Below are 27,781 nucleotides of genomic sequence, written 5' to 3' on the forward strand. Positions count from 1 at the left end.
TCTCTCTCTCTGTTTCTATGCAACTGATGCTTCTCAGCAGACAGATGCTGTCTGCAAAGATGGCACTCTCACTAGAATACCAGTCAAACCAGTTGCATGTGGGTTCTATTTCCTGTTTGATCCATTCAGCTATAAAGATCAAAATGTACAACTTCCTACTTGGAGAAGAACGTCACCTGGAAACTCATGCAAAAATCTAGAACTCTGATTTTACTGAGATGCAGGACATTCACTATTATGCAAATAACCCTAGTAAAAAAAGTAATATATTTAAAATGCACTTATTTCATACTAAGTATAGTTCAAATCTGTTAATATATTTACTGACATATCGCTTGAGATCTACTTATAAAATGTGTATATATATATATATATATATATATATATATATATATATATATATAATAACTTTATTTAGAGTACTACTTACACAATGCTCATTTCTGAATGTTAAGCCCAACTTGTGTTTTAATATCATTATTGATGAAGATTGTATGATTTTTTTAATAATATCGGTCTTTAAATGCAAAATATTTAAAGGGATTATATGATGCTATTTTTAAAGATACTGTTTTTAAAGATCATTATTTATGTATTTGGTGTAACAGAATATGTTGACATGCTTTCATATTCAAAAACCACATTATTTTTCAAATACTGTACATTATTATAGTTCCTCTATGCCCCACCTCTCTCAAACACGTCGTTTTCTCCAAAGCCCCTCCCTCCGACAAGCACAGTCTGCTCTGATTGGCCAGCTGACCCAGTGCATTGTGATTGGCCAAACACCACAAGCACGCGTTGGAAATCTAACGCCCCTTACCATAATCGCGACGCAAGCTTCAAAGTAAATATAAAGACAGTTAATAATGTCCTTAGTTTTACCATCAATTCAAGCCCGAGAGGGGAACAGAGTCGCGTGACAGACACAGTGATGATGCTCGTATTTGCAGTACACTTGTTCCTCTCTCTCTCTCTCTCTCTCTCTCTCTCTCTCACACACACACACCCCTGTGAAACTACTGCTCAAGTCGTGCTTGCAAAGTTGGTTGCAATCGATCAGCTTGGTCATCTGCATTTTCAGGATAAGATAACTGAACTGCCAACAATATGAACTGTCTGAACAGTTGCACATGACAAATGCATCAGTGTTGCTTCAGCTCTGCTCGACCAGTCAGTGTGAAACAGAACACGCATCTCTGTTTGATATCTTCTTGCCGCCAGTTATAAGCAGAGAACAGAGGATGTTATGTTTGTAAGCATAAATTCATCTCTGCACATGTAATCGTAAGAACGACGCATTACTCTATTCTGCGCAAAACGCTGCATTTGAACAGTCAATAGCAAATACTTAAACAATAAAACATACTTACAGTCGCTGATTCAGAAGTGCCAGATTGTCATAGCAAAGTCGGAATTGACCTTTTTTTTAAAGAAATAGCCTTTGTGCACAGCCAGGCTTCCTAGGTTCACAAAACTGTTGTCCATAAAATGCATTGCACAAATTCGAACATTTGGGTTGTGCTGTTCTGTTGTAAACAAATCTTAACAATGATTCCTAATTGCATCTTCTTTCGGAAGGCCAAATAAAGCGCTTTTGCTTTCGAACAGAAACACACAGCGTCTCCCTGACATGGCTGCATCAACACTACTGCGGTTACTGAAACCATGCCTTCTTTCTTTGCGTGAACATTTGGGCAGCATTATGCAAATATTACCACATCATGTCGTTGACATGTGGGGGCGTGTTTTCATGAAGCGTTTTAGCCCGGTCTGGATCAGCCTTCTCTTTTAGATAGAATAAATCCTTTTCTGGGAGACTTTGAGCTTTGTAACTCTGCAGATCTTATACATGCACAAACAGCTACATACCACACTAAAGAAAAGGAAAAATAGAAATCGCACCATATGACCCCTTTAAAGTGTACCTGAAGTATACTTGCAATAGTTCTAGCACAATCAAATATACTTCAATGTATATTTAGTTAGACTCCATGACTACTTCCGCACAATTAAAGTGCATTAAGTACAAAATTAGTTGTTCCATTTTAGCAGACTTTAAATATACAAGTTTAGTATTTAGTACAATCACAGGGTATTTTTTATTAAGTACATGAATATTTAAATGTATTTGTAGAATACGTAGCATGAAAAATGTATTTCAAATACATTTTGGTATATTTATTTTTCACTAGGGAAAATATGCCTAATAATTTATTTAGGAAGCATTTTCAGAGACAGGTTTGCAAAATGCAGAGATCTTCTCTGTCAATTATTTTACACCTCCAGAACAATTGGTAGCATTATTAGCATTACTATGATAGATAGATAGATAGATAGATAGATAGATAGATAGATAGATAGATAGATAGATAGATAGATAGATAGATAGATAGATAGATAGATAGATAGATAGATAGATAGATAGAATATGTCGTATTTATTATGTTAGTTAATGCCACAGTCTAATCATTGGTTAACTCATGCGACTCTGAAAATCCTTAAATACACTTAAGAATGCTGGAATTTGGTCAAATTTAACCCAGTTTCTCTGCTTGTATATAGACCTCTCATTATGTGTATATAATGTGTTTGGCCACAAGAGACAGTTTCTCTCTCTGGTTCTTCATATCCATCTGAAAAATGCCACTGCGAGATTTATTCATCTTTCTGATGTTTCAGATATTTGTATTCATCCTACACATGGTTTAGATCTTGTAACTCTTTCATATTAAACCAAATCCTGCTTCACATATTTTATATGCATTTGAATGCCAGAATATAAAGGCTGCAGCGGTTTGGTTGAAACTCTGGCGGCTTCATGCACAGGTATATAATGTATATTTTATTTATGTAAATAAAAATGATTATCAGAAAAATATTGGGCCACAGAATACAGCAATTATCAAATCAGAATCAAGTAGTCTAGAGAGCCAATCAATTTTAATATTTTTATATGACTTCATGGTAGACAAAATTAGAAGAGTAGAATTAATACCACTCAAAATGATTACATTTGTGCATAAGTGTTGTGAAATACATGAGATGCAGACATGAAAGGAGGAGAGAGAGCGTCAGCTGAAGGGTTTTTCACAGGCAGGGAGGGAATAAAACCTGCTGTTTCAGTCCGTCCCTCTCAGACTGCTTGAACTTTCATGAGACATTTGCTACTTTTTCAATCATAGACATATAGTCAGGTATTTATGAATCAATATCTGGTAAATCATGACAGGCTGGTTCATGCTTTGTCTCGTGTGTATTGGGCTTAATTTTCATCCAGCTGATCTGGCCTATTATTCTGGCTATTTGAATCATTTGAGACACTGCCATAGGCCAAACTGTTTCCATGGACACAACCGATTCACTATGGGATACCAGAAACCAGGTGAGAACATTTATTGGTCCATTTAAACCAATGACTTCCACCTGAGATGTTCTGCATTAGTGTCTAGTAATAGTTTCTGTATTGTTAAGAAATATAACGAAATAGGTGTTCCAAATATTTGTAATATTTATATGTATTATTTTCTACATTTATTATATATAATTGTATTAAATATTTTGAATTAGTTTTACATTTTGTATTTTTAGTTTTTGTTTTAATTTTAGATAATTTTTTAGTAATTTTATGTGCTTTTGTTAGTTTTATTAGTCATTTTTATTTCCCTAGTAAAAAAGTAATATATTTCAAATGCATTTATTTCATACTAATTATAGTTCAAATCTATTAAATATCGCTTGAGACTTACTGATGTAAAAATTATAATTAAACTTTATTTGGAGTACTACTTGTGCACAATGCTCATTTCTTAATATTAAGCCTAAAATGTGTTTTAATATCACTATTGACGAGGATTTATCTTTGAATAATATCAGTCTTTAAATGCAAGATATTTAAAGTGTACCTGAAGTATACTTGCAACAGTTCCACTTTAGCACAATCAGTATATCTTTAGCTGGACTTCAGCACTACTTCCACCCAATTAAAGTGCATTAAGTACAAAATTATTTGTTTCAGTTTAGTATACTAAAAGTTCAATTGCAGGGCATTTTTATTAAGCTCGTAGATATGTCTTATCTTTTAATTCTTTCAAATAAATAATATAAAATTGCATAAATTATTCTTGAACTGTCCAGAGTATTTAAAAGGAGAAGGTTACATTAGAGACATACATTTTAACATTAGATGTAAAATTTAGATGTTAAATACACTATTGTTTTGTGTAGAATTGTGTTATTGTCTATACAGTATTTAATGCAATTAAATCAGAAGTAACTGTAATTAAATTGCAGAAAAAGTAAGAGTAATCCCTTACTTTTTCAAGGGAAAAGTAATTAAATTACAGTAATTAGTTACTTAGTAATGCATTACACACAACACTGTATACATATTATCTTTGTCTGAAATTAAAATACATATAAATTATGAAGAATTTCTGAAGAATGTGAGTGGCTCTTGCCACAACCCACCAGCAAATCTCTAAGATGTTTTGATTTCTCAATTAGTAAAATTATTAGCAAGCATCAGTTATTATTAGCATGTTTAAAATGTCACAGTTGTCACTGTACTAAAACATCTTGTTAACAGTATAAGGTCGTCTGTCATCAGCGCAGAACACAGTCAGGAACTTCCTTCGCTGACTCAGCGTGCCGGTCGCCTCGAGCTACATCTATAAACACTGTTAAGAGTTCCAGAGTATCCAATAGAAGCCAAACCAATGTGGGGAAACATTTCTTGGTAATTTAATTAAAACCCAAACCAAACAGCAGTGTAGATGGAAAGTCAGCTCTGGTCTGCCAGCTTTCCTGGCTGGAGACACTTTTCTGGCACAGGCATGAATCGGTGGCTCAGAATCAGCATGCATAGTTGAAGTATTACTCCAGCGTGCGGGTTACCCTGATTCAAGTGACTGATGAACCAGAACTAACCTTTGAAAAACCAAGCCAGATATTGGAGTTCTTAGGGCTGCAGAAATCAGCAAAATTGGTGGATGTTGTGTTTTGGCGACTGCTGTTGCTTGTGCTTTCCAGAATCTGGGGTGATTTGCTGAAAGATGCCACATCAGTGGGAAATTAAATATCAAAAGAAACTGTTCAGAAAATCAATTCAGTTCCAGGTTTGTTTGATGTTCTTAACATTGGAAAGAAAATGGAAAGTTTTAAATATCTCCCCAAAGATTCAAAAGAGATCGCAGTTTTGTCTCAAACTATGCCCAGATTTGCTCTAGATATAGGATGCAGATGTGTAATATTTTCTTATTTTTTTTAAATGTCAATTTTTTTTTCCCATTTAGTACTGCCTTTCATATTCTATAGAAGATACTTACATGTTTCCCAGAAGACAAAATAAGTATAGGTTAACCTGATCTTAAAATTCAGAAAGTCTTTACCCCCAGGTTGTAATGCATTGTGGTTCCTTCTGGAGCATCAGTGTTTAAACCTTTGTGTATGAGTTGCATATGTGTCCCTCTGTTGCCATCATTGTAAAAAGATGGATCTTAAAATCATACAGTCACTGCTGGGAAGGGATCAAATATGCAAAAGAAGAAGATTTTGTGTGACCTGGAGGATTTTTCTGAAGAACAGCGTACAGTTTAACTGCTCAGTACAAACAGGACAACCATAACAAATAAATAAATAAATAAATGTAAGTAAACATCTTTTATATAAAATATCTTATTCAGGACAGTACTAAATAATTTTGTATGATCCCTCTTATTTTGCTATTATAATTAACATTTTGCAGATTCTGCAGGGCGTATGGAAACTTTTTATATATAAATATATATATAAAAATATTATTCCTATGTTTTTTGCATTCTGATATTTTTTCATCACATTTAGAAGTATAATAAAATATTAAAAAAATATATAAAAGTAAAATGTTTTCTCCTCAAATTCTCATTAAAATAGTTATTTTTTTAAATATTTTTATTTAAATTGGCATACTATCATGAAATACTTGGTCTCATGGAAAAAATGTACCTGGGGGTACTTTTTCTCGAGATGCGAAATACATACCAATAAGTACATATCACGGCAGTTTCCAAAAGAAATGAACACTAGAGGCAGTAAAACTCCAACACCTTTTATTCCTTTTCACACAAATTTACAGAGTTTCGATTAATAAAACGTAATTTTTGTTATGACTGAAAACTGATGCTTTTGAACGTTAGCATCACACATATCCAGCTTCATATTTATGGGTTTTCATAGGCAGTAGGTTTGTTCGGTAGCTCACGGAGTACGGAGATGTACTTGAGAGCTGAGGAGCTCTGGTTCGAATCCTGTGTAACTACGGTTTGACAAAACAGTTAAAATCTGTGTATAAGGAAGTTCAAGTGGCACGGTTGCATCAACAAATGCGTTTTTATATCAGTTTTGCGTTTGTTAACACTATCAGGTAGGTTTAGGGTTGAGTTTGGTGTAGGGCATATTTCCAACATGATAGAGCATTAACTTTTACCGACAGTCCCCGGATATTTGAATTCTGAACTGCCACAATACATACCTGAAGCAACGTAATAAAAACACAGCAATATGTACCTATATCAACGTAATAAAAACACAGCAATACATACCTATATCAACGTAATAAAAACGTGCCAGGGTACACATATTGAACCCGTGTTTTAGCGCCACTCAGTGGACATTTCTCTATGAAACGTGCAGAAAGGTACTTAAAAACGGTGCTACAGAAAAGTACCCATGTACATATTTTTATGAGACTGGGTTGCGAAATACTTATGCATTATTTAAATTTTAATTTGTATTTCATATTGTCTTGCTGTTACAGTCAGCACAATTGGTGAGAAAATGTGTTCAATTTTCTTTGAAATAATGACACAATGCAAATAAATCAATGACCTATTTAAATTTGTGCAACACAGTTTAAACAAATATTTTCATGCTTTGCAGGAAGCTTGTGATTATTGAGGCCTCCTGGCATCTCAGTCAGTAATTAAGATTCCACGTAGGTAAACAACCGGCTGGTTCCCATTACCAATTGACTTTATGTACTGTTCAGTGCCAGCTATCCTATAGTGCCACGAATACTCAAAATTGAGCTCAGCTGGTGAAGTATATAACAAGATTGTTACCAGATTTAAATAACTTCTTTAGTCAAACTTTCAAACCTTGATTTGACCAAACTCGCACATGAATCTTTGTAAAGGAAAATTGTATATTCCATTTGGCTCCTATTAGAGAATTACAGCTATTAATGGAAAACCGGCCAATGAAAATATCTCCTGCGGTGATGTCATGAGGTGACAGAAACACAAAGCTGGTCATTAGTATATTAGAGGTTAAAGGTCGCTCGAAAACAGCTCATTTGTTCATTTTGGAGTCAGTGGCGCTTGTGTTGGCAGCATCTCGCAGGTTTTGTTTGGAGAGAAAGCAGTGTACATGCTAAAGAGACCTGCTGTGAGATCGTATAGATGTACAAAGTCGTAACTGAGTGATTTTTAGGATTTTTTCCTCTTAGCAGGAGAGGACACCCTCAGGAGTGGCCTGCCAATCTGCTCATGATCTTTATGGTCAAATCAACAAGAGTCGACTGCCTGTGCATTTGAATTTCATGTTTGCTTACTCTGAATCAAGCAGCAAAAATGTGACAGAAACGTATTTCGAGATAAAAGCTATCTTATCTTTATATTATTAATTAAAGTATATTAAAGTAAATGTTGCTTGTGTCTTGAGAAATTATAAATATTAATTTATTTGCTTACTTATTTAAAGGGGACCTACTATGCAAAATTCACGTTTGTATTGTTTTTAAACACAATTACGTGTCAGCAGTGTGTGTACACAATCACCCTGCTGTGGTAAAAATCCATCCACTACGTTTCCTTTAAAAATATTTATTTTCAAATATAGTGTATTTACGTTTAGGTGGGAACAATGTGAACTGATGAATTTAAACTAACTTATTTTATTTATTTATTTATTTTTTTCCAGGTTGGGTTAAAAAAAAAGATTAATGGAGTATATTTTATAAGAAAGTACTATTTTAGTCTTTCTACTTCAGAATTTAGTTTAATTCAATCTGTTACTTGCCATTTTTTGTAAATAGTTGTGAAATTTACTAGCAATTTCTGAGTGAAAATGCAAGTAGTAAATCCTGCACCAGTTTTTTTTTTTTTTTTTTTTTTAAATAATTACAAAGAAATGGTGAATAATGCATTGAATTAAATACGAAAGTTTGTAGCATAAAGATTTTCTTGTAAAAAAATATTCCAAAAATCTGTTTAATATTTTTTAGAACATTGAAATGTCCTTTTTCAATGTAAAAAAAACAAACTTTTTCAGTGTAATACAATCTTAATTCATATAAGTGAGTTAAATCACAGTGATGAATCAAAGCATCTAATTAAATATTTTGAAACATAAGAGATGACGTATCAATGATTCAAATGAGTCAGTGAATGTTTCTTTTTTAACTGATTCATTTAATCTATCTGTCTGTCTGTCTGTCGGTCGGTCAGTCGGCAGGAAAGGAAAGGGAAGGAAAAAGGAAATTGGTCCTGTGATAGTGTCAGATGGTCATAAAAATATAATTTATGACCATCTGACTCTATCACAGGACCTATTTCCTTTTTCCTTCCCTTTCCCGTGTTTACACTCACAAAGTCAAGCAACATGGGAGGACACTTCAGTTTAGGAATAGAAAAAGCTGATCTCAGAGCAGTAACAGTGTCTTTCTTAACAGACTGTGACTCTATTAGCTCTGATCTCAGTGGGCAGTGTAGCTTTAAAAGCCACAAAACTGTTTGAGAATCTACAGCATTTCAGTGAACCGTGAATGTACTTGTTTTCTCTTTTTTGTGGTTTGTTCTCTATTTTGATGGTAAGCATGTGAAACAAACGGCCACTTCTCTTTGTTTATTTGTAATCTACTGCTTTAGTTTAAACAAAAGGAGTTTGATTATTTATTTACTCCTGATGTCAGACGTTTTTCCCAGGCAAGCAGATTCTGTTTTGAATTTGAACCAACTAATTTTGTGTGCAGAAATTAGAGGTGAATTAAAGACGTACAGGTACCAGGCCTTAACTGAATCTGATGAATGTTTCATAACACAGTATTAAATTGTGTGTTTATGTTCTTCTGTAGATATTGACGAATGCCAGGTGCATAACGGCGGCTGCCAGCACAAGTGTGTGAACACCAGGGGTTCGTATCACTGCCAGTGTAACGCTGGATCTCGACTGCACGTGGACGGACGCACATGCATCGGTAAAACAGCCAGACGTGCCCAGGCTCATGTTTCACCACAAAATCAAAGGACATCAAATCTGGCGTAAAGGAAATGAAGCCTGTTTTTAGGACCATTAAAACTGTGAATTACCGTGTGTCAAGTATCGCTCTATCTATCCATCCACCCATCATCCATCCATTGTTCTTTCATTGTTCTATTGTACTATCCATCATCCATCTATCCATTGCTCTATTGTTCCATCCGTCCATCACTCTTGAGTTCCATTCATCCATTTATCCATTGCTTTATCGTTCCATCCATCCATTGCTCTGTCATTCCATCCATCCATCCGTCAATCCGTCATCGCTTTATAATTCCAACCATCCATCCATTGCTTTATTGTTCCATCCATCCATTGCTCTGTCATTCCATCCATCCATCCATCCGTCAGTCCGTCGTCGCTTTATAATTCTATCCATCTATTGCTCTATCGTTCCATCCATCCATTCATCCATCTATCCATCACTTTATCATTCCATCCATCCATTCATTGCTTTATCGTTCCATCCATCCATCTATTCATTGCTTTATCGTTCCATCCATCACTCTATCGTTCCATCCAACCATCCATTGATCTATCATTCCATCCATCTGTCTATTGCTCCATCTGTCCATCCATCCGTCCATTGCTTTATCATTCCATCTATCCATTGATTTATTGTTCTATCCATCCATCTATCATTCTAACATTCCATCCATCCATCCATTCATTGCTTTATCGTTCCATCCATCCATCACTCTATCGTTCCATCCATCCATCCATCCATCACTCTATTGTTCTATCCGTCCATCGCTCTATCGCTCCATCCCTCTAGTGTTCCATCCATCCGTCCATCGCTTTATCATTCCATCCATTCATCCATCCATTTCTTTATTGTTCCATCCATCCATTCGTCCATCGCTCTATCGTTCCATCCATTGCTTTATCATCCCATCTATCCATTCATTACTTTATCGTTCCATCCACCCATCCATCCATCCATCCATCCATCGCTCTATTGTTCTATCCACCCACCCATCTATCTATCCACAATTTCATTGGCAAAACAAGTTAATTTAGATGTAACCATCTGAAAAACATTTTGATTTAACTGACATAATGTATTGTACAGTGCAGTCCTCCTCTAAAGGTAAAAAGTGAGAGAAAGAGAGAATGACGGACAGCTGACAGAGGATGGAAGTGGAGAATACTATTACAGAATAAATTGCGTTTCTGGCATGAATCTGTCTGCTGTATGTGTGCTTATAGAGACTGATTTATAATTGAGAAGTTTAAAGTGATTTTCGCTGAGTTCCTTCATTCATGTTTTGGTTGGTTGAGTCATTGATATTTCTGCAGCAGGAGTCGTTTGAACTCGGGGTCTGCTAGAGTCAAACACTTCACGAAGACTCTTTCCTTTATTGTGACTCGTTTGATCTTTAAATTGAACAATAACAGCCCAGTATTGTCTTCTCATAGCATCTCCACCTGTGTGTCATTCTGTCTGTCTGTGTGTGTTTAGCCATCCACTCCTGCAGCGTTGGGAACGGCGGCTGCGAGCATTTCTGCATCCAGCAGACGGCGGGTCATTTCCAGTGCCGCTGCCGACCCGGTTACAGACTCGACGTGGACGGGAAACATTGCAAATGTGAGTATGTCCACACTGATATTCAACTGCAGGACTTTCCCATGAACATTACAGAGTTATGATTGTAGCATGAACATGAAGACATATTTATGATCACAGTTGTTGACAGTGGGATTTAAGTGAAATTAAAATTCAAAGCACAGGTGGAGACAGACTGAATGTGTTACAAGCTAATGAGACGTGTTTATTTTATACTTTTTTGTTATTATGGAACCTCTTCCAATTAAAACCAACAAATAGATGTTTTTTTAAAGAATAGGGTGTGTGTTCCTTTAAAAAGCATTATTTGTCATGTTCAAAGCACACTTTTATTTTTCCAGAGGTAACACAAACGGTGAAGTTAGGCAAAGTTTTTCTGCTTCTCTTTCCTTAAAACAAACTTAGCGGATTTGAAGTTCCATAATGGACAAAGCACCATAAAAGTAGTCAAAATTGCATTACAGTTTGGATGAATATGATGTGAAATTTGTTTAACAGTGTACACATATGATTTTTTTTTTTTTCTGTGGAACACAAACATAGTAGTTAAGCAAAGTTTCCATCCCTTTTCTTTCAATACAACAAACATAGGAGCTATGAAGCTCCAAAATGGACAAAACCATGAAATGGTGAAATAATTATGCAACTATTAAAAAAAAAAAAAAAAAAGTTATTGTTCACTACAAATGCTCCAAGTTTAACACCACTTATGTCAAACTCCATTAGTAGGATTGGGAGAATTTTTGCAGTGAAAAACAACTTTTGAAACAAGAAATTTTGGTGAAGACAAAGTTATTATATAACTTCAGAAGACTTGAAATAGTGTGAAAGTCATATGTAGTACTTTTATGAACCATCTGTGTTTTTTTGGGTGTTTTTTGTACTTTTGACATTCAGCGTAAAGTCATTCAGGTTTGTGTCAATATGAGGCAAAGAATTATGTTTTATTTTGTTTTAATAGTTTAATTTCTTTCACTAGCAATGAATAAAGATAAAACTTGACTGTAATGATCTCCACGCACAGATATGAATGTGTTTGCTCTGATGAACAGGTCATAGTGGAGCTGTTTGCTGTAAGGTTGAAGCATTTGTCAAACATCATTGACATGTAATGCATGATAACTTCTGTTCCCAGGTGCAGATAAGTGTCCTTATGACAGAATTAAACTGAGGTTTAACTCTACAAGCAATATAAAGCATTCCTTTTAATGTCTTATTGTTCAAATGTATTTTCAAGTCGAGCGTTTTCATCTTTTAAAGTTCTAAAGAATCACAAAAACTGCCTCAGAAGATATAGTGGAAATATGATTTTGGTCTTTGGGATGAAGTTGCCCTTTGATTCACTTGATGACATAATATCACAAACTGGTGACTTCAGCAGGGACATGTCTTTGTGTCTCGTCTCTGAGGTCATCTGAAGTTGAACACAGACATGTCTTTCTCTGATGAAGGATCATGATTGCAGAATAATTTCTGCCATTCCGTTTCTGTAAAAGTGTAATTGTTGGCTGCAGACAGATCATTTCACTGCAGCTGTTGGACAGACAGAAACATGTTAAACACAGAGTGTGTGAGAGGAGTTATTCAAAGCAGCTGGATGAGGATGATGGGACATTTGTCTTGCAAATATGATAAATAATCCCGCAAAACATGTCCAGGTCACCCCTAATAATAATAATAATAATAATTAGATAAAATTTAGAAAGAGAAAGAAAAAAGGAAGAAAAAGTGTTTTTATTTCACATTTCATCCCAACATAATATATGTATTTATGAAAGTCTTTGTATTTTTGGACCATTTATTTTTTTATCTTTTTTTTTTTTTTTTGCATTCTGACATTTTTCATGAGAACAAAAAGGCAACTTTTCTTCACAAATTATAATTAAAACAGTAATATAGTGTGGTTTTCATGTTGTTTTTCAGCATAAATTAATAGCAGTATAACAGATACTGCCATGATATATAAATGCTTGCAAAGTAAAATCCAATTTACATTATATATATTTCACAGAGAAAATGTGCTGTCTTTAAAACTTTCTTTAAAATAAAATAATAATTACAATGCAAAATAAACAAACAAACAAAAACAAAACAAAAACAAAAAAAATATTCTAAATAATTTTAAATTTCTTTTTTGAGTTTGGGGTGAAATATAAGGGTTTTTTTTCTTGGCAGGTTCTGTGAGATATACCCACTTAGTGCCAACAACCTAATAATGGCATTAATAGTAAAGCTGTGACACAGCCTGTTCTTGTGTTATCAGCGGAGAATCCGTGTGCGGAGCGAAATGGTGGTTGTTCTCAGGAATGCCACAGGGATGGAGATCAGGCCCGCTGTGGATGTCGTCCAGGTTATCAGCTGGCTGAAGATGGCAAGACCTGTGAAGGTAAAATGTTCCTGGGATGGTGAGCTATATTTAGTGTGGATTATAGAGTTTGTGTCAGATGCTTATAGAATAGAAAGCTTATGTAATTAATGTAGCAATGGTCATCATGTCGCAGAGATGGGCACTTGAGTCACATTTTTATAGACTTCAGACTTGACTTGAGGAAAAGGACTCGTGAATCTTTAAAGTGTAGCATACTTTTGATCTTTAAATTGTAGCATACATATTTGTATGTGTGTTGTCTTTACATCAGACATTGACGAGTGTCAGACGGGCCAGGCGGACTGCGCTCACGGTTGCCGTAATACCAGGGGATCTTTCATGTGTGTGTGTCCCGCTGCCTATGAGCTGGGTGTTGATGGCAAGCAGTGCTATCGTGAGTATGATCTGAGACTGGACCGACCCTGTGAGATCGCATGCAACACATCTCATACTAAATGTGCTCAAAACAAGAAAAGGCCATTAAATAATTTGTTTCTCATCATCTGTAGTGTAAATTATAGAATAGAATGAATTATATACATATATATGCAAATAAAATACGCACACAAGAGTGTGGGTGTATATCTGTGAGTGTATATATGCTGTTGAATGGTGTGAAATAACCACATCAAACTGAAGACGTGCACGCCAACTTCACTTCAGCGACAGGCGCTAGTCAAATGAGCGCGGAAACGGGACTGTGCTCGTAACGCGTGCTCTTCAATTGCACGCACAAATGCGCCAGCGTGTGCTGTAGCTTTGATCATTTCATATCAAAGTGCGAAAGAAACTACGTGCATGCATTGTCGTAGTTATGTCGTCAGTTAAGTCCTAGAGTTTCCAAAAAGGTGACTAAAGCTGCCTTAAATCTGTGCATGCAAGTATTTGTTATATGAGTTACATTTAAGCATGTCTCTGAAATGGTTTTCAAAACTGTCCTCCCACATCTAACACACTCGATTCAACTCGTCAGTTCATTAGTAGAGACTTTAAGACCTGAAGTGAGTCAGAAAAGTTAAAGAGTGGTGAAAAATAAAATAAATGCGTGTCAGATCTGCATTATGTTCAGCAGCAGCAGCTCTTAAAGTAATAGCAGCCAAATAACCTAATTGCCCAGCTGCTGTGATGTCTGTTAATCAAAGAATAATAAAAAAAATGAGGAAATCAATAACTTTTGTAGCTTTAAGGATTAATCTATTTAATTTAGAATTTAGTGTTTGATAACTTTATTCAATTTCTGTATATTTCCAACTTGCTGAAGGGCACGGGTAGCTAAATATGACATTTATTATAATGGGTTTACAGTGGGTACGGAAAGTATTCAGACCCCCTTAAATTTTTCACTCTTTGTTATATTGCAGCCATTTGCTAAAATCATTTAAGTTCATTTTTTCCCCCTCATTAATGTACACACAACACCCCATATTGACAGAAAAACACAGAATTGTTGACATTTTGCAGATTTATTAAAAAGAAAACTGAAATATCACATGGTCCTAAGTATTCAGACCCTTTGCTCAGTATTTAGTAGAAGCACTATTTTGATCTAATACAGCCATGAGTCTTTTTGGGAAAGATGCAACAAGTTTTTCACACCTGGATTTGGGGATCCTCTGCCATTCCTCCTTGCAGATCCTCTCCAGTTCTGTCAGGTTGGATGGTAAACATTGGTGGACAGACATTTTTAGGTCTCTCCAGAGATGCTCAATTGGGTTTAAGTCAGGGCTCTGGCTGGGCCATTCAAGAACAGTCACGGAGTTGTTGTGAAGCCACTCCTTCGTTATTTTAGCTGTGTGCTTAGGGTCATGGTCTTGTTGGAAGGTAAACCTTCGGCCCAGTCTGAGGTCCTGAGCACTCAGGAGAAGGTTTTCGTCCAGGATATCCCTGTACTTGGCCGCATTCATCTTTCCCTCGATTGCAACCAGTCGTCCTGTCCCTGCAGCTGAAAAACACCCCCACAGCATGATGCTGTCACCACCATGCTTCACTGTTGGGACTGTATTGGACAGGTGATGAGCAGTGCCTGGTTTTCTCCACACATACCGCTTAGAATTAAGGCCAAAAATTTCTATCTTGGTCTCATCAGGCCAGAGAATCTTATTCAGGTGTTTTTTAGCAAACTCCATGCTTTCATGTGTCTTGCACTGAGGAGAGGCTTCCGTCGGGCCACTCTGCCATAAAGCCCGGACTGGTGGAGGGCTGCAGTTATGGTTGACTTTCTGCAACTTTCTCCCATCTCCCGACTGCATCTCTGGAGCTCAGCCACAGTGATCTTTGGGTTCTTCTACCCCGCTCAGTTTGGCCGGACGGCCAGCTCTAGGAAGGGTTCTGGTCATCCCAAACGTCTTCCATTTAAGGATTATGGAGGCCACTGTGCTCTTAGGAACCTTAAGTGCTGCAGAATTTTTTTTGTAACCTTGGCCAGATCTGTGCCTTGCCACAATTCAGTCTCTGAGCTCTTCAGGCAGTTCCTTTGACCTCATGATTCTCATTTGCTCTGACATGCACTGTGAGCTGTAAGGGCTTATATAGACAGGTGTGTGGCTTTCCTAATCAAGTCCAATCAGTATAATCAAACACAGCTGGACTCAAATGAAGGTGGAGAACCATCTCAAGGATGATCAGAAGAAATGGACAGCACGTGAGTTAAATATATGAGTGTCACAGCAAAGGGTCTGAATACTTAGGACCATGTGATATTTCAGTTTTTCTTTTTTAATAAATCTGGAAAAATGTCAACAATTCTGTGTTTTTCTGTCAATATGGGGTGCAGTGTGTACATTAATGAGGAAAAAAAATTAACTTAAATTATTTTAGCAAATGGCTAAATGGTGAAAGATTTAAGGGGGTCTGAATACTTTCCGTACCCACTGTATGTGAAGTTCACTTAAATTAGAAGTTATTTTTTAAAGTCTAATAAATGTTAAAATTGATAGCTCTCAGTTATACTGTAATGCTGAATGGCTATAGTCAGTGGTTAAATATTAGGGAAAAAAGAACAAGTTCAGACATCAGTAGTATTGGTATCAGTGATACTGGGCTTCAGTGATAAAAATAAATAAATAAATAAATAAAATATGCCATTGAATAAATATTAAAAATATATATACTGTCTTTATGTTGTTTGTACATTGATTTGAAGATTGAATGTGAAATTATTGCAATATAACAGTATATGTAAAAACTTTAATGTTAGGTGGGATTAATCGTGATTAGTCGCGATGTGCAATTAATTTGATTTTTTTTTTTTTTGTAATCGATTGACAGCACTACTATATATTTTTAACAATTTTCAAAAACAATTTTTAACAATTTGCAAAAATCATGTTTTTTCATTGTGCATTCCAATTAATCTCAAACGACAGTTGGGTTGTTTTGATTATGTAAAAAAATAAAATAAAATAAAAATACAGCTAACTAACACAATAAAACACAATAAAAGCATGATAACATGATATAAAAAAGTTATCTGTTTTGGCAAATAAACTCTTCATATAATTCAATAATGTTTTTCATTTAACATTTTGTAAAATTAAAATAAAATTATAGAAGTATAAGTTTATTATTATAATATTTTATTAATATATATTTATATATTAAATATTTTACAAAACATGTTTTACTCTATGAGAAATCAAAGTCGTAAATCTAAACAAGTTGTGTTCCAAATTTGAAGTTGATACCTCAAAAAAATAGCTTTCAGTAGGATTTTCTTTGGGAGCAGTACCAAACATTTCCACTTGATGAAATTCATTTCCCATTCATTTCCAGTGTTGTGTGTGGGTGTGTTTTTCACTCTCAGGTATCGAGATGGAGATTGTAAACAGCTGTGATCATAATAACGGCGGTTGTTCTCATCACTGCGAACATTCAACCAGTGGACCTGTATGCAGCTGTAACCAAGGATACCAGCTGGACGTCGACCACAAGACCTGCATCGGTAAAGAAAACTAATGTGACCATTTCCTGTTTTAGTCATAGTAACCATGTGAGGTAAATATATGCTTGTTCTCGTCTGTCAGATATAAACGAGTGCATAGACGGCAGCTCGTGTTGTGAGCACGACTGCACAAACTATCCTGGAGGTTACGAGTGTTACTGTACCGCTGGATATCGACTGAACGCTGATGGATGCAGCTGTGATGGTACGACATTCACAGAGAGAGAGAGAGAGAGAGAGAGAGAGAGAAAAAAAACTGAGGAATCTAGATCCAGATGTGTGTGTGATTACAGATATAGACGAGTGTTTGGCTGCAAATGGAGGATGTGATCACCTGTGTCAGAACAGCGCCGGCTCCTTCCAGTGCTCCTGTAGACGCCGGCATCGTCTCGATGAGGACAGACATTCATGTATATGTGAGTTTTCAGCCTGTCATGAACCTATTTCTTTTCTTTTTAATACCAACAACTAATTAATTTTGAGCTCATTGAAGTAATACATTGCAGAGAAAACCTATATATGCGAGATTCATCAAATAGGGGAAATATTCTGTCCAATTCAAAAATGATTATATTATATTATATTATATTATATTATATTATATTATATTATTAATTATATTATATTATATTATATTATATTATATTGTATTATATTATATTATATTATATTATATTATATTATATTATATTATATTATATTATATTATATTATATTATATTATATTATATTATATTATATTATTGATAGATCAAATAGGTTAAATATTCTGCCATCTAGAATGATTCTGTAGAAGAAATGCATCAAAAACATTCTACTTTTAAAATATGTATTTTACGATAATTATTATCTTCATCATTATTATCATATCTTATCTTATCTTATCTTATCTTATCTTATCTTATCTTATCTTATCTTATCTTATAAATACATTTATTTTTAATTGTTTTTAATTACTTTTTCCATATTTATTTCAAATTAGACTTCTAAAAACACTTTCTAACTTCTCTTGTATAGTATGTTTTTAATGTAAAGATTTGTCCCGGTAGCGTATGTGTTAACTGACTCATTGTGTTGATGTGATGTAAAATGTGTACAAGTTATGTCACAATAACAACAGATGCAAGTAATCTTAGGCTACTCATCAGAGTGATATCCTCCACTGGATCTAGCTGCGCGACGCATCGCGTTGTGTTCTTTTTCTGAGGTAAATTCTGGGTTATTCCTCTCAGTGCGTCTTCTTCCAGAAACAAAAAGTAGCCGGGATGAACTTGTTTGTTTACGCGGAGGCTATGTGGGCATTTACATGCGCGCGTGTCTCACATGGATGTTTAGAATTTGAAAAGCGTGATCGGCTCGTGGGCGTGACTGCATTAGAGATAATGATTTGAGACGGGAGAATTGGACATCGCAAAAAGTAGAAGTAGACCCTTTTATTTGTGTATAGTCGTACACAAATCACTTTCAAACGATACCTTATTCTTATGTGTACGATCAAAAATTACGGAGTATTTTTAGTTCTTTCTGCGGTCATCAAGAAAAGAAAGACAGACTGCACCGGTGCAGGCTTCGACCCCAGGGGGTTAGTGTAATAACCTAATTTAGTTTAATCAACGTCATGGTAACTGCATTTTGCAGTGATGTGATCAGAAGGCCATGATCAGATCTTTATTCCTTGACATATTTTAACATAGATAACATGATTTTATTTGTTATAAGTCATCAAACATCAACAATTAAAGATTTTTCACCCAAATTTCAGATATTCAAGTATAGTTTGTTTAATGTAACGTTACTGATGTCCATATAGTGTATTTTAACCAAACGTAAAGCCTAATTAAAGTAAATGTGTGTGTGTGTTTGTGTCAGTGCTGGGATAGGGCTGAAATGATTAGTCGACATTATCGACAACATCGACAATAAAAAATTGTTGACAAGTATTTTTGTTGTTGAATAGTTGCTTGATGTTATATGACCTAATGTAAGTGCCTGCAATAACACGTTTAGTCAGTGTGGTACTGTAGCGCAAGACTATATTTCAGCGATCCTAAATAATCCAATTGAAAAGACACACACAGTGGTGATAAGAGCATGCCAGAGTGCAAACACAGCTGAACCAGTAGACTGTGGGAAAGTTTTTATGAATAAAAAATGCTTTCATGTGTAAAACCCCTGATATATTAGTGGTGTGTAGTGTACACACCAAAAGTGAACTGAATATTCACATTGCGTTACTTGCTCTACAATACTAACTGAATGTTTTTTGCATCACTCGCGCAATGAGAAGTGTCATGCACAACAACTACAAAAACAACAACAACATTGCTTTCTGCCATTTTTCCCTCATCAACTATGTTGGAGATAACTACTGTTGCTGCTCTGTACCTGTTGTGGAAGTCCCAAATAAGCTCTTCGCTGCGCAACAACACAAATTTTCTGTTCAAGTTGAAATTTCTGCACCAGCTCTGCAGTTTGTCACTCCAGTAAAGTCCAGTCATGTCACGTCACATTTATTTATATAGCACAGTATTAATCATGCAAAAAACATTGCCATTGTCGCTTGAAGTTACTACTTGATTTAAATTAAGCTTGATCTAGCTTTTGGTCTGTTTTGATGATCATAACACTATCAGGTATTTTACGAGAGATAATGTTGTGAAAAAACAGTTTATCCAAAAATAAAACGTCTCATCATTTACCGTCATTTTATTCCATATCCAGATGACTTATAAAAGGAGTTGTTAGGCAGAATGATGTGTCAGTTTTCTCATTTTATGTGCTAAATATATTTATTTGCAATGTAAAAAATAATTGTATAATAACTGTAATTGTATAATACTAATATCATTGTTTTGCATTTTCAAAAGCTGAAGAGATTTAGAATATGCATAGCTTAATTTTTTAACTAATTGCAAAAGCTGAATAATCGATCAAAACCTACTGATTAATCGGTGAAATTATTGCCGATTAGTCAATTAATTGTACTAATAATCGTTAGATTAATTAATTATCAAAGTATTGGTTTATTGTCCTAGTGCTGGAGGAGTCGGTGGAGGCGTTGAGCAGCGGTCAGGCGGTGGACAGACCCCGACCTCAGCTCACCATCCTGCAGGACTATGAGCAGATCCTGGAGCGATACGACGACTACGAGGATGACACGGGAGAACTGCGTGCTGAGAGCACCTTAACTGAGAAATTCAGTAAGAAACTAAATGAATTTTTTTTCTTGTCTTTTTTGATTCTTTTAAATAAGTAAATATGTATATATTTATAATAAAAAAAAAAAAATAGTTTTAGCTTCTTTGATGTTTCTTTAGTTTTAGTTATTTTACTAGATAAACTAAATGAAAATGAGAAGTGTTGCTTTGGCAACTAGGTGAAATAAAAATAAAAAAATCACTTAACTCTAAATTATTATTATTATTATTACTAAATATTTTAGTATTTGAACTAAATGAAAATGAGAAATGTTGCTTTGGCAGCTAGCTGAGATAATTTTCAAAAATTCAGTTAACATAACATAATTTTTAATAAATTTTAGTCTTAGTTTCTTTGTTGTTTCTTAACTGGCTATAAAAATTAAAAATTTAATAAAATTCACTTAATTTTTATCTATTCGTTTTAGTTTCTTTGTCTTTAGTTTTAGTTATTTTAGTAGTTAAACTAAAGCAAAATGAGAAGTGTATCTGAAATGAAAAAAAAAAAAAATTTAGTTATAATATATAATATAATATTATATTTATTGGGCCTGCGCAAATTAGCTTATTAGTTGAAAAGAACCAGAGGCCAAAAAATGAAAGGTTGTAAGAAGTTGTGATAGACCTGGTATTGCGTCACTCCTTTTATTTCCTGAAGCAAATTAAAAATAATATGGCTTGGTAAATAATATATTCGGATAATGTGTTCTGGCATTCCAAATAAATTAATGCGTGTGGAAAAAAATCCTCTCCATTCTACCATGCACTCTCTGTTCTCTGTGTGACTCCTCAGCAACAACAACTGCAGCCATTTCAAGCGCAAAATAGTTTAAGGCATCCTTTTTTTGGGCGTTAAATAATGGCGCAAATGCCAGTAATTTGACGAGCGCAAACGTTAGTAAATCGCGTTGCATGATTAATTTTAATACTCTCCTCCCATTAATTTTGCATCTGAAAGGGAAACTACTACAAATGCATATTCAATAAGGTCAGGCACAAAAATGACTCTGTACACGCCTTTTCAGCGATTATTAGTCACTGTGCATCTAGTAAATCCTGACAGTACAATTTTAATGCCAAAAGATGGATTGGGCTGGCGCAAGCTGTTAGTAAATCTGGCCCCTAGTTTCTTTAGTGTTTCTTTAGTTTTAGTTACTTTAGTACTTAAAGTTAAACTAAAAAAAAAAACTTTGGCAACTAGCTGAAATTAATAAAATAAATAATATATATATATATATATATAAAGTTAACATTTTTAACATTAATATTTTTAAGTTAACAAAAAGGTTTTGTTTCTTTGACTTTAGCTTTAGTTTTAGTTATCTGTAATAACCCTGATGCAAAGAAGCTTTTGATTGTTTTAATGGACGAATCTTGTCTCCTCTGGTTTGTGAAGTTTGTTTGAACGATTCATTCGGCTTCGACTGCAGTCTGTCGTGTGAGGACTGTGCTAATGGAGGAGTGTGTAACAAACTCAGAAACGGCTGTGACTGTCCTGACGGATGGACGGGAATCGTGTGTAATGAGAGTGAGTTTCTCTGAAAGAGCCACAACTGAGTACTGATCATAAATATATCAGCAATCATTAACGGAAAGCTCAGGCTTGATTACATCAACAGAAAGTAGTTTCACAGGTAGAGAAAGATTTTATCTTTTGATTAAAGATGATTAAAACAGATGAATCATGCACATTAAAACCTGATACATTAATAAGATCCCATTATAACCCTGTAAAGCCTGATGTATAAAATATTAATCAGAAAAATTTAATTTGAAGTGGAACAGTTATTGAACTTTAAACAAAATCTGATCTTTGCATATGTGTTTTTGTTAAGTATCATATTTGATACATCAGGGTTTTATGGCTCATATAGTTGGATACAATGAGAATATGGATCTCATACTATTCAGAGGCCCAAACTGAGCAAAAAAACTGCAATTTGGTGCAGATGCTGATATTTATATTGTCAAAAAGTGATGAAAAGATGAAATGCTGATACCTTGTACTGTAAATCAATAAGATTGATCTTTATAACAGTTTAGCAGATTACTTACATAAAATAATATACAGCAAATATCAGTTGTATATCTCTATATATCTCTATATCTCCAATAATATTTAATAGTAAGATGACTTAATGAGGTTTAATCTTTTTAAAGCCAATACAGTATGTATACTTGTTTCCACCACTGAATAAAAAAATTGAAAAAGGTAATAGCCACTTTTTATCTCACAATTCGGACTTTCCCCCCCCCCCCCCCAGAATTGCATAATATAAAGTCGCAATTGCATGTTTTTCTCCCAATTGCGAATTTATACCTTGCAATTCTAATTTTAAAACAAACTATTTCATGTTATAAAGTCAAAATTATGGGATATATGGGTCTTTTATTCTTCAGCATTGGACTTTACGCGCAATTGTGAGATCATATGTCAATTCTGAGAAAAGTCACACACAAAAAAATTATATATCAAACATGATACAGGTTTAATTTCTTTTTAATAAGTTTTTATTGTGCTACATTTCTTTAAAAGCTTCTGACCTCTTTCTTGTTTGTGTGTGTGTGTGTGTTGTCCAGCATGTCCAGAGGGCTGGTTTGGCAGGAATTGCTCGTTGGTCTGTAAGTGTAAGAATGGCGGCGTGTGTGATCCGGTCACCGGGAGCTGCCGCTGTCCACCAGGGGTCAGTGGAGAGCTGTGTCAGGACGGTCCGTTTATAGAACACCTTCACTGTATGGAGAGATATAACAGACAAAATGCAAACCATTGATAATATTGATATTGATGCAATCACTTCAGGTTGTCCCAAGGGTCTCTATGGGAAGTTCTGTAATAAGAAGTGTAATTGTGCTAATAAAGGACGGTGTCATCGCACTTATGGGGCGTGTCTGTGTGACCCAGGACTGTATGGAAGGTTCTGCCACCTACGTGAGTGCTGTACTTTAACATTATAACTATGCTGTGCTTTGTGGCATACTTAAAAACAGGGTCCATTTGCAACAGTACATTAGATCTCTAATGACTTCCTGTCTTGTGTGTTCATGCAGCGTGTCCTAAGTGGACGTTTGGCCCGGGCTGTTCTGAGGAGTGTCAGTGTGTTCAGCAGAATACGATAGAGTGTCACCGTCATCATGGCTCCTGCATCTGCAAGCCTGGTTATCGGGGCGACACCTGCAAAGATGGTCCGTTTGCATAAGAACATCAGAAGTGTCATTGATGCAAGGTTGCATTGCACTGAAAAAATCGCATTGAAGTGCTTTACTGAAATACAAGGCAAATAATTGGAAATTTAATAATTATTCGATAATTATATAATAATTATTTTATTTTATTACATAAGATTGTATAATTTCCAATTATTTGATTTTATTACATAAGATTGTATATTTGGAAATTATAAAATTTTATGTAATAAAATCAAATAATTATTATATAATTATCGAATAATTATTAAATAAAATGAATAGCATTGATAATTATTAAATAAGATTGATAGTTGTTGCATAACATTTCTTTTATTGTTTTAAATTTGCTTTGAAATGCTGTAAATTGAATATGAAAATGAAAACATACCATCTAAAATTAAATTAATTTAATTTAATTTAAAAATAAAATGATTAGTATTGTAATATCTAATATATATAATATATTGCAGTCTCAAAACAAAACGATGAAATGCACAGTTGATACATACCATTTTTTATTTTACATTTGCTTTTGAATGCTTTACTGAAATATGAAAATGAAAAAAAAATGCAATATAAAATTTAATTAAATACAAATTAAATAAAATGAATAATGAATAAAATGATTAGTATAGTTTATACATACCAATTTTAAAATGACAGTCTAAAAACAAAACAAAAGAAAACAATAAAATGCACAGTTGATACAGCATTTTAATCTTTTTTATTTTACATTTGCTTTACTGAAATACAAAAATGGGGGCGGGGGACATACAATCTAAAATTTTATTAAAAATAAATAAAATAATAATATGGGTAGTTGATACATAGCATTTTAACTTTTATTTTAAATTTGTTTTGAAATACTTTAATGAAATACAAGGAAAATAATTGGAAAACATGCCATTTAAAAATAAAATAATAATGTAAAACAAAAACAAAATAGCATTTAAATGTTTTGCTTACATGTTTGTTTAAACATTTGCATTTGAAAGGAAAGCATGCTATCTAAAAATTAATTCCTTTATTAAAATGGATAGTTGTAGATGGAGATACAGTATATGATCTGATCAGTATTAATTGTTTTTCTTCACAGAGTGTGAATCAGGCTTCTTTGGCTCAGGCTGTATTAATAAATGCTCCTGTCCGGCTGGAGTGACCTGTGATCATGTGACCGGAGCGTGTCAACCACAGTGTCCAGCTGGAAAGACAGGAGACAAGTGTGACCAAGGTATATCAAGTCAAATTATAGATATATAAAGTGTCTATATAATAGTAAGGTCATTAGCTACAGTAAAGTACCTGACATGCATCAGTCATTGATCAGATAAATAAAGTCAAATTAAAGATACATATAATGTCCATATGACATTAAGGCCATTAGAGCTAAAGTATTAGACATGCATCAGTCACTGATCAGATCAATAAAGCTGCGTGTGGAAATTGGATGTGCTTTGATGTTCAGCACAAAATGTTTTTGCCATTACTGTGATAGATTGCGTTGATGGGAGATTTGGGATTGGCTGCTCTCAGTCATGTGACTGCTCAGAGGCACCATGTGACAGGATCACTGGCCAATGCATGTGTCCCGCTGGAACGTTTGGAAAACATTGTGAAAAAGGTAATATTGTCATACTGACACCAACATGTCATACGTATATTGTTCTATATTTTAATATTGTCTTCACATCTATAAAAGAGACCCCTAGTTTATAATTAAACTAATTTACAGTGATATTTATAGTATTTAAGTACTGTAAACTTGTATTAATGGCTCATAGACCATAGAAAATTCTGCCTGTTCACATGTTGTTTAACCCTCGTATTGTGTTAAAAAAACATCTAAAAATAAATGAAATAATTATATGGGTAGTTGATACATACAGTTGCAATTTAACCTTTTTTTAAATTTTAAATTAGCTTTGAAATACATTAATGAAATACAATGTAAATAATTTGAAAACATGCAATCTAAAAATAAAATAAAGATTTAAAATAAAATATAAAACAAATTCAAGTTAAATTAAATGAGTACTTGGATTGAATACAATTTAAAAATCACACCTTAAAAAAAATTCGAACAAACAAAAAATCAGGTAAAAACACATCACCAAAAAGTAAACATTATTCAATCCAATAATTTTTAAAACTGTTTAATTGCTACCTATAAAATAGTTAACTAATTTTTTTTTTTAATCACAAAATGTGAACATTATAAACAGTATTTTATTTATTCATTTATTGTTTTTTAATTTACATTATTTTTATTTTTACATTTTTGTTTTATTGTTTTTGTTGGGTCCAACTGACATCACACCATTACAATCATAATATAAATTTTGTATGCACACTCAGAGTATCAGTGCTTTGCAGGTATGTTCATGACCCGATATGACAAATATTCACACAATTTCAAGAAAAACAACCTTGGTTAGCCAGAAACGTGTTGCGGGTCAGATTGATCTCTAAACATAATGCTGTCCAGATATATAATCCAAACACACGCTATATTTCTGCATCAGAGTGTGCAGAGGGTCGCTGGGGCGTTGGATGTCAGGAATGGTGTCCGGCGTGTGAGAACGGAGGCCGCTGTGACAGGCGTAACGGCTCGTGTGTCTGTGGTCCTGGATTCATCGGCAGATTGTGCCAGAACAGTGAGTAAATCTCTACGCTTCTCAAACACACACACATCTGTCCTGTATGTGGTGTTTGGTGAATGTGTCTGTGTTCAGTGTGTACCGCGGGACGCTTCGGTGTTGGCTGTCAGCTCAAATGTGCCTGTGATAATGGAGGACGCTGCCATCCTGTAACCGGACGCTGCTCGTGTCCTCCAGGCTGGACGGGCCACAACTGCAGGAAAGGTAAGTTTTATTGTGCAGTTATAAAACAATAAGTGTAATGTGTATGTTATTATCTGTACCTTTACTCAAGTTTTTGATTTGTGTTCTTCATCCACCGCTGATGGTAGCCTGTGACACGGGCCGCTGGGGTCTGGACTGTGTGAGTGTCTGTGACTGTGGAAACGGTGACGGAGGGTGTGACGCTCAGACCGGACGCTGTCATTGTGAGGCGGGCTTCACTGGACCACGATGTGACCAGAGTGAGTGAAACATCTGCATATGCACAGCAACACTACTGTAGATCACACAGTATAGAGAATAGCGCTAGCGATGCCGAGATCATGGGTTTGCAAAAATTGATAAACTATACTTTAAATGCACTCAGAGTTGCTTTGGATAAAAGTGTCTGCCAAATGTATAAATGTAATTAAGTGTTAAAGAAACTTTTTGTAAGATGCAGTATACAGCGTCCTATCAGTATCAATATCCTCTCAGTTTCATTATGTTGCATGTTTAACATTTGTTTATGGTTTTTAGTGCTAAAATGGTGACATTTCTGCATTAAGTCCTTCTATATTCCATGTATATATCTAAGATCTGTAACAATGTTACAGTATTTATTAAAAACTATCATTAAATGCAAAGAAAATATATGGGAAAATGTGCAAACAAGCATTGTAAATCAATTTTAAAAAAGGAAAAATAATAAAAAGAATCAATAAAATGGATAGTTGAAACAGCATTTTTTTTAAGGAAAATCATTTTAGGTTAAACTTGATATGAATATATTAGAGAAAATATTAATTTAAGGTACTGTTACTGTAACCTTTTTCTTTTAGTTTTTTTATATATAAAAATTAAAACCATTTTGCCTTTGCTTATTTTAAATGGTCTTGCATGTTACCATGAATTTATAAATGTTCAAACATTTTATGTGGCCTCTTAATGCATATGTTCATAAAATTGCTGTGTGTATAATAATAATTATTTAAAAAAATGGAGATATGATAAGGTACTGCTTTAACTCTAACTACTTTAGATTTAATAGTTCATCTATATTCCATGTATGCTGCTATGTCTGTTATAAACGATACAGTATTTATGGAATATTTGATAATGAAATATTAGGAAAAGATTCTAAAGACGTGCAAAATAAAAATAAAATAAAATGATGGGTGGTTGATACATAACATTTGTATGTGTATATTATGGAATATGTATTGTAATATTTATTGTATGTTTTTTTTTATAATTTTTGTCGATCACTTAATTTTAAATGGTCTTGCAAGTTGACAAATGAATTCATACAAATCTCCCATGTATGTTCTCATTTTAGATTTGGCAGTCCTTCTGTATTCCATGAATACTTCAATATCTGTCATAAAT

At 34.3% G+C, this 27,781-nt stretch overlaps 1 protein-coding gene across 7 annotated transcripts in view; it reads left to right on the forward strand.

Moving 5' to 3' along the window:
• megf6b (multiple EGF-like-domains 6b) overlaps positions 1-27,781 on the forward strand; it is a 100,658-nt gene that overhangs the window by 58,485 nt on the left and 14,392 nt on the right. For 6 of the 7 annotated variants that reach the window (XM_058791601.1, XM_058791599.1, XM_058791598.1 and 3 more), the window contains 17 exons: positions 9,113-9,235; positions 10,760-10,885; positions 13,128-13,250; positions 13,504-13,626; positions 17,035-17,172; positions 17,255-17,377; positions 17,466-17,588; positions 20,208-20,372; positions 21,766-21,897; positions 22,950-23,078; positions 23,170-23,298; positions 23,418-23,552; positions 24,652-24,786; positions 25,051-25,176; positions 26,078-26,209; positions 26,288-26,416; positions 26,524-26,655. In XM_058791601.1, coding sequence (XP_058647584.1) covers positions 9,113-9,235; positions 10,760-10,885; positions 13,128-13,250; positions 13,504-13,626; positions 17,035-17,172; positions 17,255-17,377; positions 17,466-17,588; positions 20,208-20,372; positions 21,766-21,897; positions 22,950-23,078; positions 23,170-23,298; positions 23,418-23,552; positions 24,652-24,786; positions 25,051-25,176; positions 26,078-26,209; positions 26,288-26,416; positions 26,524-26,655 — 2,223 coding nt within the window. The remainder of the gene's footprint in view (positions 1-9,112; positions 9,236-10,759; positions 10,886-13,127; positions 13,251-13,503; positions 13,627-17,034; positions 17,173-17,254; positions 17,378-17,465; positions 17,589-20,207; positions 20,373-21,765; positions 21,898-22,949; positions 23,079-23,169; positions 23,299-23,417; positions 23,553-24,651; positions 24,787-25,050; positions 25,177-26,077; positions 26,210-26,287; positions 26,417-26,523; positions 26,656-27,781) is intronic. The other variant, XM_058791603.1, reaches the window with a different exon arrangement.

The sequence above is a fragment of the Onychostoma macrolepis genome, chromosome 11 (assembly GCF_012432095.1).
Source record: "Onychostoma macrolepis isolate SWU-2019 chromosome 11, ASM1243209v1, whole genome shotgun sequence".
Classification (NCBI taxonomy): Eukaryota; Metazoa; Chordata; class Actinopteri; order Cypriniformes; family Cyprinidae; genus Onychostoma; species Onychostoma macrolepis.